Here is a 20017-nt window from a genome sequence, read left to right on the forward strand (position 1 = left end):
TTTTTGTTGTTGTTTGTACTTTTTTTCCATTGTTTCTTTCTGTTTCATTTGCTAGAGGTTGGACTCCTTAAGAGGAGGAAATATGTTTTAAAGTCATCCTTCTATATCTACAGTGATTCTAAAGAGCCTGTATGGTAGACATAAATAATTGTGCAGTATATTTGATTACTGCCTGTATCTTTCTGATGCATCTTGCAGTAGATATGTAACCTAAAATTAAATGTACTTATGTTATCCCTGTGTAAAAATTTGGTTTCTGTTGCATGTGTTTATTGGTCATAATGTGCACAAACACTTGAGTTTAAATGTGCATTTAAAAAGAAAGATGAGAATATCATATGGAGTTTTTATTAAGAACTAGAACTTCACTTTAATAGCTGTTCTGTATTTGTACACGTTGAAATGTGAAGCTTTTCCATGTAATCTCATGCCAGTGTTGACCCATGTGGATTAAAATAGCCCTATTTTAATCTATGACCAAATTAGGAATTAGAATATCTATCCAGTGGGGATTTGTAAATTATTGTAGTTTGTAGCATGACAGGTTTATATAAATAATTGCAGAGATTCCCACTGTGTTTTAAGTTAAAAACTAAATTCAAATAGAGAATTCACATAGAGAAATGTATTGATATAAGTGATTTTTTTTTTTGCATGTTTTTCTTGGATATCTTATTTACATCTTCTTGGATCATCAAAACTTGATAAAAAGAAAATTTTATTTCATTAATCTAAAGTATTTACTTGTGATCCCTCAATTCAAATTTGTTGTGTACTTAACTAATTTTCCTTAGTGTGTGTTAGTAGTATATTTATTTTCTGAAACATTTCTCAAGTTAGATTTTAATGAAAATATTTTAATAGAATGAAGTCATTTCAGAATTTATTTAAAACAATCCTTAATACATTGAACATTGCTCTTTTATAAGTTTACATTTTACTATAAAATAGTTCTCAATGAATTTTTTTGTTTTTCAAGAACTTGCCTGTAATGCTTCAATGATTTAAAATTATAAACTTTTCTTTTCATACAGATAAAGACACAATAAATAAAATTAGAGATTTACGAATGAAAGCTGAAGATTATGAAGTAGTGAAGGTGATTGGTAGAGGTGCATTTGGAGAAGTTCAATTGGTAGGTTATTTTAATGAAATTAAAAACCAATAACTTTAGGGACGCCTGGGTGGCTCAGTCGGTTGAGCATCCAACTCTTGATCCCAGCTCAGGTCTCATCCCAGTTGGACTCCGTGCTGGGCTCCATGCTGGGCTCTGTGTTGGATGTGAAACCTACTTTAAAAACAAAACAAAACAATAACTTTAAAATTAAAAAATCCATTTGTGTGTTTAAGATATATTATTTGGGATGGTATTGTTTTTTTTATAAAATTGTTGCTTTAAATTATTTTAGATAGTCTTGCCAAAGATGTGAAAAAGCCTAGAGTCAAGTACAGCAGATAATATGAAATATTTTCCCCAAGCATCCATGGGTAGAGAAGAGGTTTCAGACATCAGAAGAGAAATCTATACTTGTAATATTAGACTTCTAAAATGCTGTGGAATCATAAGTTTTATAAATAGAAAGCAGCATGCATAACCGGGTAGAGGAGATGGAGTGTGTCATAATGTAGGGAATAAAGATTTTTTTCTAACATGACTTGCTTCTGGTAATTGAAGCCTTGAGATTATTTAATTGGGATAATTCAGCAGAAGAGACAAAATAAAAGTAGCTAGAACAATAATATTATTTAACAAGTTGTTAAAATAATTTGGTAAATTGGTCTGGTAAATCCTGAGCTTTAATTGTTAACAAAAGGGTTATTATTTTCCATTTTCAATTTTAAAGGTAAGGCATAAATCTACCAGGAAGGTATATGCTATGAAGCTTCTTAGTAAATTTGAAATGATTAAGAGATCTGATTCTGCTTTTTTCTGGGAAGAAAGAGACATCATGGCTTTTGCTAACAGTCCTTGGGTCGTTCAGGTATGATTTTGCTTCTACTTCATTATTGCTTTATGAGCTTGTAACTAAACGTATGTGAGAAGCTTAGCTTGTTTTTTAGAAGAGTAATAGAGAATTTATTATTGATTACAGAATTGTCTAATATATCATTTTTTAATCATAAAATTTAATTTTATTGGGTTGTCTCTAGGAAGAAAAGCCAAAGCAAAATAATTATGTGCCTATAGACTTTAAATATTAGAAAACTTAACTAATCTGCTTTGATTTGAGGGAAGTCGTACATTATTATCTTATAAGAGGATACTTTTATTTAATATTGAAATTTAAGTTTGTTCCCCAAATATGAGATCCTTTTCTTTTATTTAACCATCTGTTCCTCCATCTGTTTGTCTCTCTTACTTTGTGGAGAGGAAGGAATGGGAAAATGAAGGAAAGGTGAGTTAAGGTGGGCCTTCAAATAATCTTGTATTGGCTGTAGGGTTTTCAGTAGAAAGAAAAATACAGTAGAAGTCAGTAGTTATAGGTTCTAGTCTTAACTGTCAAAGACCTGTCTATGAAGCTGTGGCCAAGATATACATCTCTGGGCCTCAATTCCCTTGGTCAAAAATGTGGAAATTGCCTTAGATTGTTTTTTCCAACTATGGAGATACCTCAGGTGAAGTCATGGGGACAAGCAGGAATTTGGGTAGGTTATAATTCTGGGTTTTCTGTTTCTACCTCAACTAGAGCGACTCCATATTTTTTTTGTCTTATGTATTGGGGGTTCTTATGTAAAGACATATGGGGTAAGTAAATCATCTTCTGGTTTTAAAAAAAGAAAAACTGCTGGTAGACTAATCATTTCTAAATTACTAATATGAATTTTGTGATTTATTAATTTACAGTATATAGTGGAGTATCCTAAAGAAGCATACTAGTAATTGGAATAAAGAGAATATGGAAAATGTTTAAGATTTACATGTGACTTTTCATGCCTGAAATGTCTGCTCTATTTTTATCAGTTGTATGGAGCAGGGATTTTCAGGCTCAGTATTATTGACATTTTGGGCCAGATAGTCTTTCGTTGTTGGGGCTGTCCTGTACATGATCAGATTTTTAGCAGCATCCCTGGCTTCTACCCAGGTGCTGCCAGTAGCAGCCCTCCCCAGCCCACATACCATTTGCAACAACAGAAATTGTGTTTAGATACTGTTGAATGTTTACTTGGGTGGTAGTGGCGGGGGGGGGGGGGGGGGGGGGGGGGGTGGGGGGGGGGGTGGTGTTAGAAGACAGTTATTTCCTCTGGTTGAGAACCACTGCTACCAAATCAACATTGTTTCTTTAATTATGGTGCCCAAATGACAAATTGTATCCTTTAATTTGGGATAGCCATGAGATGCCACTTAGTTTCTTATCCTTCCCTAAAATATCTTTTTAAATTAAAATAACTAAATTGGTAACTAAAATCATTAAACACTACTGAAAAAATGAAACAAAGATTAAGTCAAACGTCTGTAAATAAGGTATCATTTTCTCTAGGGCTTTATTTTTAGTTTGATTCTAATCTTGTTGTGTTTACTCATTTAAAATGTTCTTTTGTAAATTTGCTCCTTTTTTAACTTCAGCGCTGGTCAAATAAGAAATTATATTTATGCTTGGTATTCTTGTGAATTTCATATCAATGGACCTCACTCTTCCTGCTTAACTCCAGCTGTTGTCCTCTTCCTGCTTGTTAGTTGTTACTGCTCCTCCTCTTATTGACTGCTCTTACTTATTGAGCATCTGTTGTACCGATTATGTTCTACATTCACTAATCTTTTTAACAACTCTGAAAGGTAGTTAATCCTTATTGATATGCCTCCAATTTATAGATTAATTTATGCTTCTCTTCATTAGACATTTTTAAGCACTTACAAACTGCCACTGCTAGGTCCAGTCTTTAACCTAGCAGCAGGTATAAAAGTCAAACAAGTTTATATAGTCCCTTAAATTTTTCTGGAAGAGATTGTAGTGACAGAGACTTAAGGAGGTTAAACAGATTGCCCCGTCACACAGCTAATGGACAGCTGAGGCTGTAATCGTTTTTTTAGACTTCTTGAGAATTGTGGTATTAGTATAAATTTAGCAGTAGGCCTCACCAAAGCACATGTTAAGTCAGAATCACGATATTTCTTTGCTTAGGAGACTTGAAAGTATTATAATTTTTAAAAAATTCTCTCTGTATAAAATTTAATTAGTATAGCAACATATAGAGAAAAAAGTTTCCAACTCCTTAAAAATAACCACAGTTAGGGGTGCCTGGGTGGCTCAGTCGGTTGAGTGTCCGACTTCGGCTCGGGTCATGATCTCACACTCTGTGGGTTCGAGCCCTGCATCGGGCTCTGTGCTGACAGCTCAGAGCCTGGAGCCTGCTTCGGATTCTGTGTCTCCCCTCTATCCACCCCTCCCCTGCTCATGCTCTGTCTCTGTCTCAAAAATAAATAAAAACATTTAAAAAATTAAAAAAAAAATAATCACAGTTAATAGTTCCTTTGAATATGCAAGGGTCTTTGTGGTATTTATGCTTGTGTGTGTCTTTTTTTTAAAGAGCACTATAATTACTGCAATTTGATTATTTTAATTAAATCTTAGTATTTTTGCCATTTTTTTAATGAAACAGTTTTGCTTAATGATTTTTTTTTCTGTATTTGAATAGCTTTTTTATGCATTCCAAGATGATCGTTATCTCTACATGGTGATGGAGTACATGCCTGGTGGAGATCTTGTAAACTTAATGAGCAACTATGATGTGCCTGAAAAATGGGCACGATTCTACACTGCAGAAGTAGTTCTTGCATTGGATGCAATCCATTCCATGGGTTTCATTCATAGGTAAAGATAAAAATGCTTTAAATTTTTTCATTTGTTGAAGGGGGAGGCTGAAAATTACTTAAACTTAATTTGATTAGCATTTCCTACTTGAAATCCACCTCTTCCCCTCTCATGTGACATAAGTGGTATTTCAGAATTTAAAACTTTGAAATTCATAGTGTTATTATTTCAGCTTAATGTTGATATAAATGTATTCTTTAATGTCCCTTAATCTGATTACATAGCTTTTATCTGGTGTTCTGAAAAATAAAAATTACAAGCTGGTTTTCTGAGGTATGTGCCAGAGAGTTAAACACTTTAAATTTTGTACACAAATTAAATTGCTTTTGATTAGTTTTTTATGCAAAATTTTAAATATATAAATCAATTTGCTTTTAATTAGTGAATAAATCATATTTATTTGTTAGAAGAACAATTTCATTTCTGCAAACACTGCTTGAATCCAGTGCAGTTGCTGTGCCAAGTGCTAGTGATAACAAAAATGAGCATGATTTAGACCGAGTCCTGGGGTTATTTATATATTTATGTTGAAAAATGTGTTTCAGTTACTTTTATGTCTGAGTGTAATGTTTTTTATGGTTATTCTCTCTCATGGTTTGCCTTCCACTTTGTAAGAATCAAATTCAAATTTTAATAAAAGGGAATATTAAATGTCCTTCTCTGAGGCATTAACATGTAAAGGAGTTTCCCTCCTGAAGTTCAATTTATAGATGTGATAGAAACACCTAGGGATCAGAAATGGCCTTATCTATAATGAGTAAAGATACATGGCCTAAAATAACTGCCTCATAAAATTTTGATCAGTGTCTGACCAGTTTTAGAAACACTCTACTGTTTTTGTTTTCCCCCCTCAGAGATGTGAAGCCTGATAACATGCTGCTGGATAAATCTGGACATTTGAAGTTAGCAGATTTTGGTACTTGTATGAAGATGAATAAGGTTAAATAATTAGATTTTAATTTAGTTTTTGCCATTTCAAGATAGATGCTTTTTAGAAAAATGCTATAAGAATGTACTAACCGTAGCTGGTCTTGTACAGAATTGGTGTGACCTGTCTTAATTGTTGAAATAGATGCATGGTTTCTATTTTGTATTAGTAACTTGTAAGTGATTTATATTTTTCTCTGTATTTAAGGTAAGTGTTCATTGCCAGGTTTATTAAATCCTTTATAACAACTCTGTAATATACACTACTACTGGTAACTAGAAATGGAATTAGTCACTAAATACTAAGACCAGTGTTAAAATTAGACTTTCATAAAAATTGGATATCAGTGATATGTGTATTTTTTAGTGTTTTACTTAGCCTTCTGAGAACATGTAAAAGATCTTACTACGTATTTTGGGAGTCAATCTTTAAAGATACTATCCTCATTACTTACATAATAAATAACATATTTATAGCTGAGGTAGCAAGTATGCTTACTTTGTTTCAGTTGAAACAGTTTATATTCTTTGAAACTTAACACAGAACAATATCAAAAAATCGTATTTATTATTTCAAAAGGAGAATTATTTTGGTTAGAAGAAAATACTACATAGAACTTTTGTGTGAACATTTAATTGTAATTCTGTTGTGTTAATACCAGCTAAAATAAGTAACAGATATGTATAGTTTTTGCATTTAGTTTTGAGGGGGGGGGTTTGGAGAGTTAAAATGCATATTAAGTAGATATTCAGTGTGCTCAATGCTGTTGCACCCTTTTCTTTTACACATGCTCCCCCATTTTATATTTGTACAGTCAATTCTTGAATGTTTTCTTCACAGTTTCAAGCAGAATTAAATTGAACAACTATTTTAGCAAAAAAATATATATAATTAAATCAACCTTTATATATTAATGTTATCAAATGATCATCCTATCAGTTCCTCAATCTGTTTGCATTGGCTTATATAGTTGTTCTCTGTTGTTAAGATGAAGTCATTATATTAGCACAACTGTTTGGCAGTGTGTCTTCCTAGTGAGTATTATTACAAAGTAAAAATCACTGATGTATCCACACATACGCATTATTACAAATATATTACATATATAATATGTATATGTGATTAGAGTGTGTTCATTTTTATCAAGTTTGCATTAGGTTTTAATATATCTTATAGCCCAAAGATTTAGAATTCTACAGATTTTATTAGGAAAGTCCTTTTAAATAATTGAGGCTTTATATTTGTATCCTAATTCAAAAGTTGAACTGCCACTCTTTTTAGGAAGGTATGGTACGATGTGATACAGCAGTTGGAACACCCGATTACATTTCCCCTGAAGTATTAAAATCTCAAGGTGGTGATGGTTATTATGGACGAGAATGTGACTGGTGGTCAGTTGGGGTATTTTTATATGAAATGCTTGTAGGTGAGTAAAGGAGAATTTTGTGTACCTCTAACATAGTTGTTCTTCCAAAACTTAGCCATTTTGCTTCTTCTAATTATTTGTTACATTAAGCAATATTAATTTTGTTTGTAGAAAGCAAACTGATCCAAACTTGCTTTGTATGTTTTTAAAAGCTATTTAGAAGCTTAAAGCAACTTAGTGATATGTTTTCTTTTATGTATATATATTAAGTATGTCTTTAATGCATATGTAGTAATCCTTATACAGGTAATATTGACTCTTTTCCTTTGAAACTGATTTTTTTAATGTATCTTATTTATTTTTCTTTTGTTTCCCTATCAATTTTTCAGGTGATACACCTTTTTATGCAGATTCTCTGGTTGGAACTTATAGTAAGATTATGAACCATAAAAATTCACTTACTTTCCCTGATGATAATGATATATCAAAAGAAGCAAAAAATCTTATTTGTGCCTTCCTTACTGACAGGTAAATAGTCTTAACATTGAACTTTATTCTAAGGAAATTTTCATTTTGCTGCTCAATATTTGAGGTCTGTATCTGAGCTCCTATATTTGAACTATTGAAATAAAAATATAACCATTCCCCAAATCATTCATGACAGTGAAATCTAATATTTTATGATATTCTAGATGGCTTTTCTGGATCTCAAGTCACTTGTGTTACCTCAGAATTTGAAATAATGCTCTTTTCTGATGGCTAGACTAGATTTTTTTTAATTTCATTGTTGAATTTTTAACTTGGTTAAGTATAAAAATTATATTTTCTTGAGTCTGAGGGTTTTTTTTTTTATTTTTTATTTTTTTTAACGTTTATTTATTTTTGAGACAGAGAGAGACAGAGCATGAATGGGGCAGGGGCAGAGAGAGAGGGAGACACAGAATCGGAAGCAGGCTCCAGGCTCTGAGCCATCAGCCCAGAGCCCGACGCGGGGCTCGAACTCACGGACTGTGAGATCGTGACCTGAGCTGAAGTCGGACGCTTAACCGACTGAGCCACCCAGACGCCCCCTGAGGGTTTTTTAAATACATGTTAACATCTCTGAAATTAGAATACATCTTCTAGTCAATGGCATATATTAATTTAATTGGGGAACATTTATCTTAGTGATGGGAAAATTGATGCATCTTCCATTTGATACTGTTTAAGATAATGCAGTATTGTATAGTTGAAATCTGCTAAGAGAGTAGAATTTAAATGTTCTTATCCCCCCTCCCGCCCCCCCCCCCCCCCCGCCCCACCAGAGGGTAAATATGTGAAGTGGTAGATGTATTAATTAACTCAATGGGAGAGTTCTTTCACAATGTCAAAACATCACTTTATACTCTACATATCTTAAGATTTTGCCAAATGTACTTCAGAGCTGGAAAAAAGATTTAATTATGTATGACTGTCTATTTGTTGAAATTAAGTAAATAGTGCAAAGCTATAAAGAAGTATGTATTTCCTACCTCCTTTCCTCTAGAGATGGTCATTGGTATGATGTCTTTCTGATTCAGTAAGCCTTTTTATAAATGTATATGCATGTATGTGTTTTAGAAACAAAAATGGCATATTTTGTGTACCCTTATGGTATACTTTTTTAAGCATGAACCAAATGACTTACTAAGATTATGTTTGATATTTATGTTTATATATTGTTAATTTAAATATTTGGGAGGCCTAGAGCTTTTAGATATGTTTCAATTTTAAATTCATTATAATTAAAATAAACTTACTGTCCTTCATTTTTTCCTTTAGAGCTTGAAATGTACAGTCTTTCAAATTTTTTACATTTAATATATGTACTCTATAAATATAAGTACTATGCTGTACGTTAGGTGCTAGGGATAAAGAAATGAAAAAGATATACATCCACTGTTCACTACCTCATAGTCCTTTGGAGGAAATAGACAAGCGAATGAGACATTTATTGTACAGAGAGATAAGTAGTCTGAGTTTAGTACTGTTTATATGCCATAGAACCATGGACAGTTTCCCTGATCTGGCCTGGGGGAGTCAGTGAAACCTTTTTTTTAGAAAACAATTTTTTTTAATGTTTATTTATTTTTTTAAAAAAATTTTTGAGGTTTATTTCTGAGACAGAGCATGAGTGGGGGAGGGGCAGAGAGAGAGGGAGACACACAATCCAAGGCAGGCTCCAAACTCTGAGCTGTCAGCACAGAGCCTGACGTGGGGATCTGAGTTTAATACTGTTTATGTGCCATACAACCATGGAGAAGTTTCCTGATCCAGCCTGGGAGAGTCAGTGAAAGCTTCTTTTAAAAAAAAATTTTTTTTTTTAATTCTTGAGAGAGAGAGAGAGAGAGAGAGAGAGAGAGAGACAGAATTTGAGGCAGGCTCCGGACTCCCAAGCCATCAGCACAGAGCCCGACGCAGGGCTCGAACCCACAAACTGCAAGATCATGACCTGAGCGAAAGTCAGACTGTCAACTGACTGAGCCATCCAGGCACCCCATGTTTATTTATTTTTGAGAGACAGAGAGACAAAGGGTGAGCAGGGGAGGGGCAGAGACAGAGGGAGACACAGAATCCAAAGCAGATTCTAGGCTCTGAGCTATCAGCACAGAGCCTGACGTGGGGCTTGAATCTACGAACTGGGAGATCATGACCTGAGCCGAAGTCAGAGGCTTACCTGACTGAGCCACCCAGGCACCCCAGTGAAAGCTTCTTAAAAAGATGTCACATTATATCAAAGCAATTTATCTTTTAACTCATGAAAAATTTTGGAATTCAGGGTATTCTTGTTTATAAGCACTCTAGTAGAGAACAGAAGTTGTTGAGTTCTCCTTTCCAAATCAGCTAAAGGCACATTTTTAAACATTTTATCTCTGTGTACACCTAAGAGGCCAGGAGTCAGTAATTTGTCCCATTAAAACTCAGTTTTGTAGTAGTGTCAAAAATTAGTTGTCATTGGTTTTTGACTGGTCACAAATATTTATAATAGGGTATTAAATGGAAATTTTAAATTTAAGATGTCTTTCTGAGCTTTTGGTGTAAAGTTCTTGGTTGCAAAAAATGTATAACTACCACTATTTTGAAAATCTATCAAGAAAATTCACTGTATTATGGGGCACCTGGGTGAACTAGTTGGTTGGGCACCCGACTTTGGCTTAGGTCATGATCTCGCAGTTTGTGAGTTATAGCCCACGTCGGGCTCTGTGCTGACAGCTCAGAGTTTGGAGTGTGCTTTGGATTCCCTGTCTCCCTTTCTGTCTGCCCCTCCCCTGCTCATGCTCTGTCTGTCTCTCTCTAAAAGATGAATAACATTAAAAAAAAGAAAATGCACTGTTTTACTCATGATACTAATGAAGCAAGGCAAGTGATTTATCAGTATTTTTGTTGTCAATAGAAAAGTCATCGAGTATCAACAAGTCTGTGTTTTTCATATATATATATATATATATATATATATATATATATATGTGTGAATTTTTAAGTTTATTTTGAGAGAGAGAGCACAAGCAGGGGAGGGGCAGAGAGAGAATCCCAAGCTGACAGCACAGAGCCCAATGCAGGGCTTGAACCCACCAACCGTGAGATCATTACCTGAGTTGAGCCAAAATCAAGAGCTGGACACTTAACCGACTGAGCCACCCAGACACCCCCTCATACATATTTTTAAAAATTCTTCAGGTTTCTGTCTTCAACTAGTTTTTAAATTTCAGCTGAAAATTACACTGACAACCAATGTAATTTCAAGGTGACATAAAACTGTTTTTATCATCATGCACAGATTTTAGCATTATGTCCACAAAGATATCTGGACAGGTTATAATAATATCTTAAATGATTAGTAACTTTTTTCTCTCCCTCTATTCAGAGAGGTGAGATTAGGACGAAATGGTGTGGAAGAAATCAAACGACATCTTTTCTTCAAAAATGATCAGTGGGCTTGGGAAACACTCAGAGACAGTAAGTTATTTTTTTCTTGAACAATACAGTGGATATTCAAAAGTAGTTGTAGTAAATAATCTGTTGAAACTTCCATGCTAATATATGTGTATAATAAAAATCTAAAGTACACAGATGTGGTTATGTATATTATCCTACCCTAATTAGAGAGAGACTATTTGATAATATTGGGAAAATAGTACTGCTACTTCTTTTATATTCCATTTGAGATACCAAGATGAAATATTATATAAATGAGGTGGAATTAGGCTCAGCAGTAATGCTTTGATATTTGATCTTTGTTGAATTGCCTTTTGTCTTAGTATTAAAATATCTCATTGTGAAGAAAGTTAATAAAGGGTAATTTAAATTAAAATATATTTCCTGTGAAAGGACAAGTTATCTTGTTTTTACTAAACTTAAAATATAAAATATAAAGTTCTATTATTGATAAATACCAGAATTTAATTTGTATGTAGATACAGGAAATTACAGTATACTTGATTCCATCAGATTTGCAGCCTGCAGTTCAGAAATGAAAATATGTAGTGTGCAAGAAGTTCATTTTCAGTCAGGTTAGGACATTGCCCTACTTAAAAAAAAAAATTAAAATTATAAATGATTCACAGAAAACCTTGTTTAACATAATGGACTAAAAATTATAATGGTGCCAAAGTTGACCAACATCTTTTTGTGGATTTGGAAGGCCAAGCATTCATCTTTTTCCTGTTGAAGTCTCAGGAATTTTTTCCCTGTTCACAGAAAGGATAATATATACCAGTTCCTAACTTCCTGCTGTAGCAGTAACAGTAAACAGTAATAATGGAAATAAATTCAGCTGTGTGGTTTTAGAGACAGTTACAAATTAAATAGGTAGTACATACTTGTCTTAATGACTCCCTGTGTAGTTGAGACTGTGAGGGAAAGCTTAGAAGAAATGAATCTTGTTAATTTTGAAGAAGCAGTTTGTAGTTTTGCCAACATTAGTGAAATATCCTAGTTATCAAATATTTTTAAAGTAACAGTTATATTGCCTTCAGGTACAGCACATACACTGTATACAGGCTATACAGTTGACTGAGAGGGAAAAGGGGAAATAAATTCTTGGAGGAATTAAAAAAATTATACTACTACAAAGAATGACACTGAACGACCTGCTATGTGGAAAAGCTACAGGCGCATCTTGACCCTCAGAATTTATTAATAGTTATATACTGGGAAATAGAGAACTTCCTCTTCCTGACAAGTAAATGTGACATGATTATTGTCTTTACGCTGCATGAGAAACTGATGTAAAGACCAGGATGAAGACAGTGGGATGATGAATCGTTGCACTGAAAAATTTTGTGGGTTTTTTTTTCAAGCTATGCTCTTAGAAGTTTAAGAAAGCTGAAAGCTTACAGATACAATTATAATCTGAAGAAAATTTAAAAGGCGATTGAAGAAAATAACAAAGTATCTTTCATATTGGTTTAAATTATTTTTCAGACTGAAACGATGCATAAATAACCATAGAATAACCACGGAGTAAATCGCTCTAAACAGTAGGGAGGACATATTTCATTTAGTGTACTGAAAAACTGGTATTAATTAGGAGAGGGGGTAACCTAGTCAACAAATACTGAACATCTGCTATATTCTGAGTACTATTCTATTTCAGGCACTAGGAAAACATCAGTGGTCAAACCAACAAAAGCTCTTCTAGTGGAATTGGGGAGTCCAAATCAATGGCATTTTATGATATTGTTATACCTCCTTAATGTAACTGTTTATATTAATTTAAAGAGCAGGTAAAATGAATTACTTTATTGATTTAAATCAAACTTTAAAGAATTTCTATAATTAGGTAATTTTATTAGTATTAGTGTTATTTCTCTATCTTTTTAAAAAATTTTTTTAATGTTTATTTTTGAGAGATAGAGACAGAGCATCAGCGGGGGAGGGGCAGAGAGAGAGGGAGACATAGAATCCAAAGCAGGCTTCAGGCTCTGAGCTGTCAGCACAGAGCACGATGCAGGGCTCAAACCCACAAACCGTGAGATCATGACCTGAGCTGAAGTCAGACGCTTAACCGACTGAGCCACCCAGGCACCCCTCTCTATCTTTTTAAAAATCTATATTATCTGTGATTTTGCTATGGTGTACTTAGATTTAACATAAACACTTTGCTATCTTTTCCTAATCCTAATGGCTCCTATTTTATAGTTATTGTTTAAAAAAAAAAAAAAGAGGAAAGAAAGAAAAATTGAAGTCTGTAGAACTTACTGTTCTCTGCTTCCCTTTCCCTCTTCCTACCCCTTCTTTACTTCCCATCCCTAAAATACCAAGAATACTTCTATTGTGAACTGACCTCTCTGACCTGCTAAGCTTTTAAAAATTATATAATAGTTATAATTCTTTTTAACTTTTTTGACACTCCAGTTTTCTTTGGCAGTATTGCATACCTTTTCCAAATAATACTTCTTTTCGTAGTTTTACCACTTACATATCTACAAGTTATAATGGCAATTAATCTTCACCATCTCTTCCTTGATGGTGTGGTCGCAGGGTACAAAATAGCTTGCATTTTGGCAGATATTCCATGAGCTTCCTGATCTTATTCACTCTTTGTAAAAGGTTGGTAATTGTGTCCCTACTTTCATTTCTTTTTTTTTCCTTCTGCTATAAAACTTTTTTTTGTTTGTTTTTTGTTTTTATTTAATTTATTTTTTTAATTTACATCTAAGTTAGCAAATAGTGCAACAATATTTCCGGAGTAGATTCTTTAAAATGCCCTTTACCCATTTAGCCCATCCCTCTTCCCATACTGCCTCCAGTAACCCTCTGTCTGTTCTCCATATTTAAGAGTCTCTTATGTTTTTGTCCTCCTCCCTGTTTTTATATTATTTTTGTTTCCCTTCCCTTATGTTCATCTGTTTTGTCTCTTAAGGTCCTCATATGAGTGAAGTCATATGATATTTGTCTTTCTCTAATTTCGCTTAGCATAATACCCTCTAGCTCCATCCACGTAGTTGCAAATGGAAGATTTCATTCTTTTGATTGCCGAGTAATACTCCATTGTATATATATACCACCTCTTCTTTATCCATTCATCCATCGATGGATATTTGGGTTCTTCCATACTTTGGCTATTGTTGATAGTGCTGCTATAAACATTGGGATGCATGTGCCCCTTTGAAACAGCATGCCCATATCTCTTGGATAAATACCTGGTAGTGCAGTTGTTGGATCATAGGGTAGTTCTATTTTTAACTTTTTGAGGAACCTCCATACTGTTTTCCAGAGTGGCTGCACCAGTTTGCGTTCCCACCAGCAGTGCAAAAAGAGATCCTCTTTCTCCGCATCCTCACCAACATCTATTGTTGCCTGAGTTATTAATGTTAGCCATTCTGACAGGTGTGAGGTGGTATCTCATTGTGGTTTTGATTTGTATTTCCCTGATGATGAGTGATGTGGAGCATTTTTTCATGTGTTGGTTGGCCATGTGGATGTAGTCTTTGGAGAAGTGTCTATTCATGTCTTTTGCCCATTTCTTCACTGGGTATTTTTTGGGGGGGTGGGTGTTGAGTTTGATAAGTTCTTTATAGATTTTGGATACTCACTCTTTATCTGATATGTCGTTTGCAAATATCTTCTCCCATTCCGTTGGTTGCCTTATAGTTTTGCTGATTGTTTCCTTCACTGTGCAGAAGCGCTTTATTTTTTGAGGTCCCAATAGTTGATTTTTGCTTTTGTTTCCCTTGACTCCAGAGACATGTTGAGTAAGAAGTTGCTGTGGCCAAGGTTAAAGAGGTTTTGGCTTCGTGGATTTTGATGGCTTCCTGTCTTACATTTAGGTCTTTCATCCATCTTGAGATTATTTTTGTGTATGGTGTGAGGAAGTAGTCCAGGTTCATTTTTCTGCATGTTGCTGTCCAGTTTTCCCAGCACCACTTCCTGAAGAGACTGTCTTTATTCCATTGAACATTCTTTCCTGCTTTGTCAAAGATTAGTTGGCCATACATTTGTGGGTCCATTTCTGGATTCTCTATTTTGTTCCATTGATCTGAGTGTCTGTTTTTGTGCCAGTACTACTGTACTGTCTTGATGATTATAGCTTAGGACTACAGCTTGAAGTTTGACTACTTTTATTTCTGATTTGTGTCTTCTGTTTTTTCCCCTTAGTCTGCTAAAAGATTTGTTGTCAATTTTGTAGATTCTTTTTTAAAAAGTAGTTATTGGTTTTGTTAATTTCACTATTAATTTTCTATTCTTAATTTTGTTTATCTGCTACTCTAATCTCTGTTGTTTCTTTCCTTACGGTTGTTTCTTTCCAAACTGAGCTCTGGGCTTAGTTTGCTCTTTTTTCCTAGTTCCTTGGGGTGACAGCTGGGCTATTGATTTGAGACCTTTCTCTTTCTCTCTTTTTAAGTTTGTTTATTTATTTTGAAAGAGAGAACACAAGAGGGAAAGGAGCAGAGAGGAAGAGAGACAGAATCCCAAGTGGGCTCTGCACCATTAGCACAGCGTCCGATGTGGGACTCGAACTTGAACTACAAGATCATGACCTGAGCCAGGATCAAGAGTTGGATGCTTATGGGGTGCCTGGGTGGCTCAGTCAGTAAGCGACAGACTTTGGCTCAGGTTATGATCTTGCAGTTTACAAGCTGGAGCCCGACATTGGCTCTGTGCTGACAGTTCGGAGCCTGGAGCCTGTTTCCGATTCTGTGTCTTCCTCTCTCTGTGTGCCCCTCTCCCCGCTTGTTTTCTCTTGTTCTCTCTCTCTCTCTCTCTTTGTCTCTCTCTCTCAATTAAATAAAACATTGAAAAAAAAAAGTCAGATTCCCCCAAGAGATCTTTCTCCTTTTTTTACATAGGCATTTACAACTAAAATTTTTCTGAGTACTGCTTTTGCAAAATCCTTTAAGTTTTGGTTGTTGTTCATTTTTATTTGTCTCAATGCATTTTTTCTAATCTCCCTTGTGATTTCTTCTTTGACTCCTTGTTTGTTTGTTTTTTTTTTTAAAGAATATGTTATTTTAATCTCTTTGACATCAACTGTAGCAACTTCTTACTAGATACATCTCTGGAGGCAAGGGAAACAAAAGCAAAAATGAACTATTGAGACTTTATCAAGATAAAAAGCTTCTGCACAGCAAAGGAAGTAGTCAACAAAACTAAAAGACAGTCTTTAGAATGGGAGAAGATATTTGCGAATGACATATCCAACAAAGGATTAGTATCTAAAATCTATAGTGAACTTATCAAACGCAACACCCAAAAAACAAATAATCCAGTTAATAAATGAGCAGAAGACATGAATAGACATTTTTCCAATGAAGACATCCAGATGGCTAACAGACACATGAAAAGATGCTCAACATCACTCATCATCAAGGAAATACACATCAAAACTACAATGAGATACCACCTCACACCTGTCAGAATGGCTCAGACTAACAACACTGGAAACAAAAGATGTTGTCAAGGAAGTGGAGAAGGGGGAACCTTCTTACACTGTTGGTAGGAATGCAAACTGGTGCAGCCACTCTGGAACACAGTATGGAGTTTGCTCAGAAGGTTAAGGATACAACTACCCTATGACCCAGCCATTACACTACTAGGTATTTTCCCAAAGGATGCAAAAATACTGCTTCAAATGAATATATGCAGCCTGATGTTTACAGCAGCCTTATCAACAGTAGCCAAATTGTGGAAAGAACCCCATGTACATCAACTGATGAATGGAAAAAGAAGATATCACACACACACACAGTGGAATATTATTCAGCCACCAAAATGAATGAAATCTTTGGGTGTTTGGCTGGCTCAGTCAGAAGAGCATGTGGACTTTTGATCTCAGGGTCATGAGTTCGTGCCGCACGTGGGGTGTAGAGATTATTTAAATAAATAAATAACTTTTTTTTTTAATGAAATTTGCTATTTGCAATGATGAGGATGGAGCTAGAATGTATTATGCTAAGTGGAATAAGTCAGAGAAAGACACATACCATATGATTTCACTCATATGTGGAATTTAAGAAACACAACAAACGAAGAAAAAAAGAGAAACAGACCAAGAAACAGACTCTTACCTATAGAGAATGAACTGAGGGTTGCTGGATGGGATGTGGGTGGGTGATGGGTTAGATGGGTGATGGGTATTAAGGAGGGTACTTGTTGTGATGAGCATTGGGTGTTATATGTAAGTGATGAATCACTAAATTCTACTCCTGAAACTAATACTATACTGTATATAAACTAACCGGAATTTAAATAAAAACTTAACAAAAAAGAAAGCATATTATTTTCAGCATACTTGTGAACCTTCTGGTGTTTCTTCTATTACTGATCTTGTTTCATTCCATAGTGGCTGGTTTGTATGATTTCAGTCTCTCTAAATTGCTTAAGTTGTTTTTTTGATCTAACATATAGTTCTGGAGAATGTGTCATGTGCAGTTTGTATTCTGCTCTTGGTGGTGGAGTGAGCTTTGTACATCTGTTACATCTAATTCATTTATGATGTTGCTCAAGTCTTGCATTTTCTTATTCATCTCCTGTTTAATTGTTTAGTTCATTTATTGAAAGTGGGTTATTGATGACCCCATTATTTTAGAACTGTCTGTTTCTCCATTTATGTCATTTTTTACTAGAAATATTTTGGAGCTGTGTTGTTAATGTGTTGTTTATAATTGTTGCACCTTCTTGATGAGTTGACCGTTTTATCAATGTCATCAGTATGTCCTGTTTTTCTTTGTCTCTTCTAACCATTTTACTGATTTTGTCTGATGTTAGTATAGCCACGTCAGCTCTTTTTTCCATGGAATATCTTTCATTCTTTTAACATTTTTATGTCTGTGGATCTAAAGTGAGTGTCTGTACACTGCATATAATTGGATCAATTTTATTAATCCATTTTTCAGATCTCTACGTTTTATTAGTGACTAATTCGTTTACATTTAAAGTGAATACTGTATGTAAAGACATCTGCCATTGTTCTATTTTCTGTATGTCTGATTTTTTTCTGTTCCTCATCTCCTACATCATTGCCTTCTTTTGTATTTAATGGATTGTTTTATGGTGTACTGTTTTGATTCCCTCTCTCTTAATTCCTTTTCCATATATTGTCATTTTCTTATTGTCATCATCCTGGGGATTATATTTAACATCCTAAACTGATAACAGTCTAGGTTGAATTGATACAGTTTACTGTCAGAAGCATACAAAAATTGCTTCTATACAGATCTATTTTCTTCTATGTTGTTGTCACAAATTGTATCTGTATATATTCTGTGCTCATTAACATAAATTTATAATTATTTTACCCATTATATTTTAAGTCATATAGGGGGAAAAGTGGATTTATTTATTTATTTATTTTTTAAAGTAGATTATATAACAAAAATATATAAAGCTGGCTCTTACATTTATCAGTGTAGTTACTTTTATTTCTTTATTTCTTTGTAAAGGTTTGAGTTAGTGTCTAGTGTCCTTTCATTTAAACCTTAAAAACTCTAACATTTCTTGCCAGACAGGTTTACTAGCAACAAACTCCTCTTTCTTTTATCTGGGGATATCTTAATTTCCCTGCATTTTTGAAGATAATTTTGCTGGATATAGAATTCTTGCTTGACTGTTGTTTTCTTTCAGCACTTTAAAATATGTCATTCCACTGCCTTCTGACCCTCAATGTTTTTGCTTAGAAATAGGCTCTTGATCGTATTGAGGATTTCTGATGTATGATAAGTCAGTTTTCTGTTGTTTTCAAGATTCTTTGTCTTTTCAACGTTTATTATAACATGTTATGGTGTGGATCTGAATTTCTTGGAGTTCTTAAATGTATAGATTCTTAAATTTCATCACTTGGTTAGTTTGGAGCCATTATTTCTTTAAATATTCTTTCTGCCCCTTTCTCTACTTCCCTGGGACTTTCCTAATGTATATGTTGGTATGATTTATGGTGCCCCAAAAGTTGACTTTTTCATTGTTTGCTTCTTTTCTTCTACTTGATAATTTCAGTGGTCCTATCTTTAAGTTCACTGGTTCCTCTGCCTACTCAAATCTGCTGTTGAACCCTTGTACATTTTTACTTTTAGCTATTGTACTTTTCAGTACCAGAATTTCTATTTGGTTCCCTCTTTTTCCTTTTTGGTATGTTCTGTTTGTTAAGATATCATACTCCTCAGTTAGTTTTTGTCCATGGTTTCCTTGAGCACATTTAAGGCAATTTATTTAAAGTCTTTGTTTAATAAATCTAATACCTGGGTTTCCTCAGAGATTTTTCTGTCATTTTCTGTGAATAGACCTTACTTTTTCTGTTTCTTAATACGCTTTGTAACTTTTTATTAAAAACTGGACATAATAAATATTACAGTGTTATAAACTCTGGAAATCCGATTTCTCCCCTTCCAGGTTTGCTATTATTGCTTGCTGTGGGCTTCAGTCATCCATTTGTTTAGTGACTTTTCCAGACTGTTTTTACAAAGTCTGTATTCTTTGTCATGTGTGACCCCTGAAGTTCCTTTCCCATTATTATCTCATTGGTCAGCCAGTTACAGTTCCCGGAATGCCAACATTTACTAGCTTCTCTCTTCATTAAACATTCCCCTGCTTGTTGCAAGTCTTTTCTTAGATTTCAGAGTTATGAAAAAGTTGCTTATGATAGTTTTTGCCTGCATAATAGTTATTTCAGTGGAAAGATAGCTTCTTAGAGTTCCTTACTCTGCCATGTTTTTATGGCGTCACCTGGATTCTTTCTTATAGAACATGGTTCCTATATTCCCAGTTATTTATTGAAAGGTAAATTTTTATAAATAGACTACTGTATATATCAATGGTAATTCTGTAAAGCTATCTTTATACTTACTCTTATTTATTCTGATGTGATTATATGGTATCTATAAAGCCTAAATGTTTTACTTTGAAAGTAGAACAAATATTACTTTTATAATTCTCCCAGGATTTCCCCTACTTGTACCT

At 34.1% G+C, this 20017-nt stretch overlaps 1 protein-coding gene across 3 annotated transcripts in view; it reads left to right on the plus strand.

Moving 5' to 3' along the window:
• The window catches only part of ROCK1 (Rho associated coiled-coil containing protein kinase 1), a 158605-nt gene that overhangs the window by 54940 nt on the left and 83648 nt on the right, over positions 1–20017 (plus strand). For all 3 annotated transcript variants that reach the window (XM_047086920.1, XM_047086919.1, XM_047086918.1), the window contains exons 3-9: positions 1035–1135; positions 1845–1982; positions 4636–4811; positions 5666–5750; positions 7021–7165; positions 7495–7633; positions 10989–11080. In XM_047086920.1, the coding sequence (XP_046942876.1) occupies positions 1035–1135; positions 1845–1982; positions 4636–4811; positions 5666–5750; positions 7021–7165; positions 7495–7633; positions 10989–11080 (876 nt within the window). The remainder of the gene's footprint in view (positions 1–1034; positions 1136–1844; positions 1983–4635; positions 4812–5665; positions 5751–7020; positions 7166–7494; positions 7634–10988; positions 11081–20017) is intronic.

This window comes from Lynx rufus, unplaced genomic scaffold (assembly GCF_022079265.1).
Source record: "Lynx rufus isolate CCGP_SWC_20201006 ecotype Redwood Valley unplaced genomic scaffold, mLynRuf1.p SCAF_22, whole genome shotgun sequence".
Taxonomy (NCBI): Eukaryota; Metazoa; Chordata; class Mammalia; order Carnivora; family Felidae; genus Lynx; species Lynx rufus.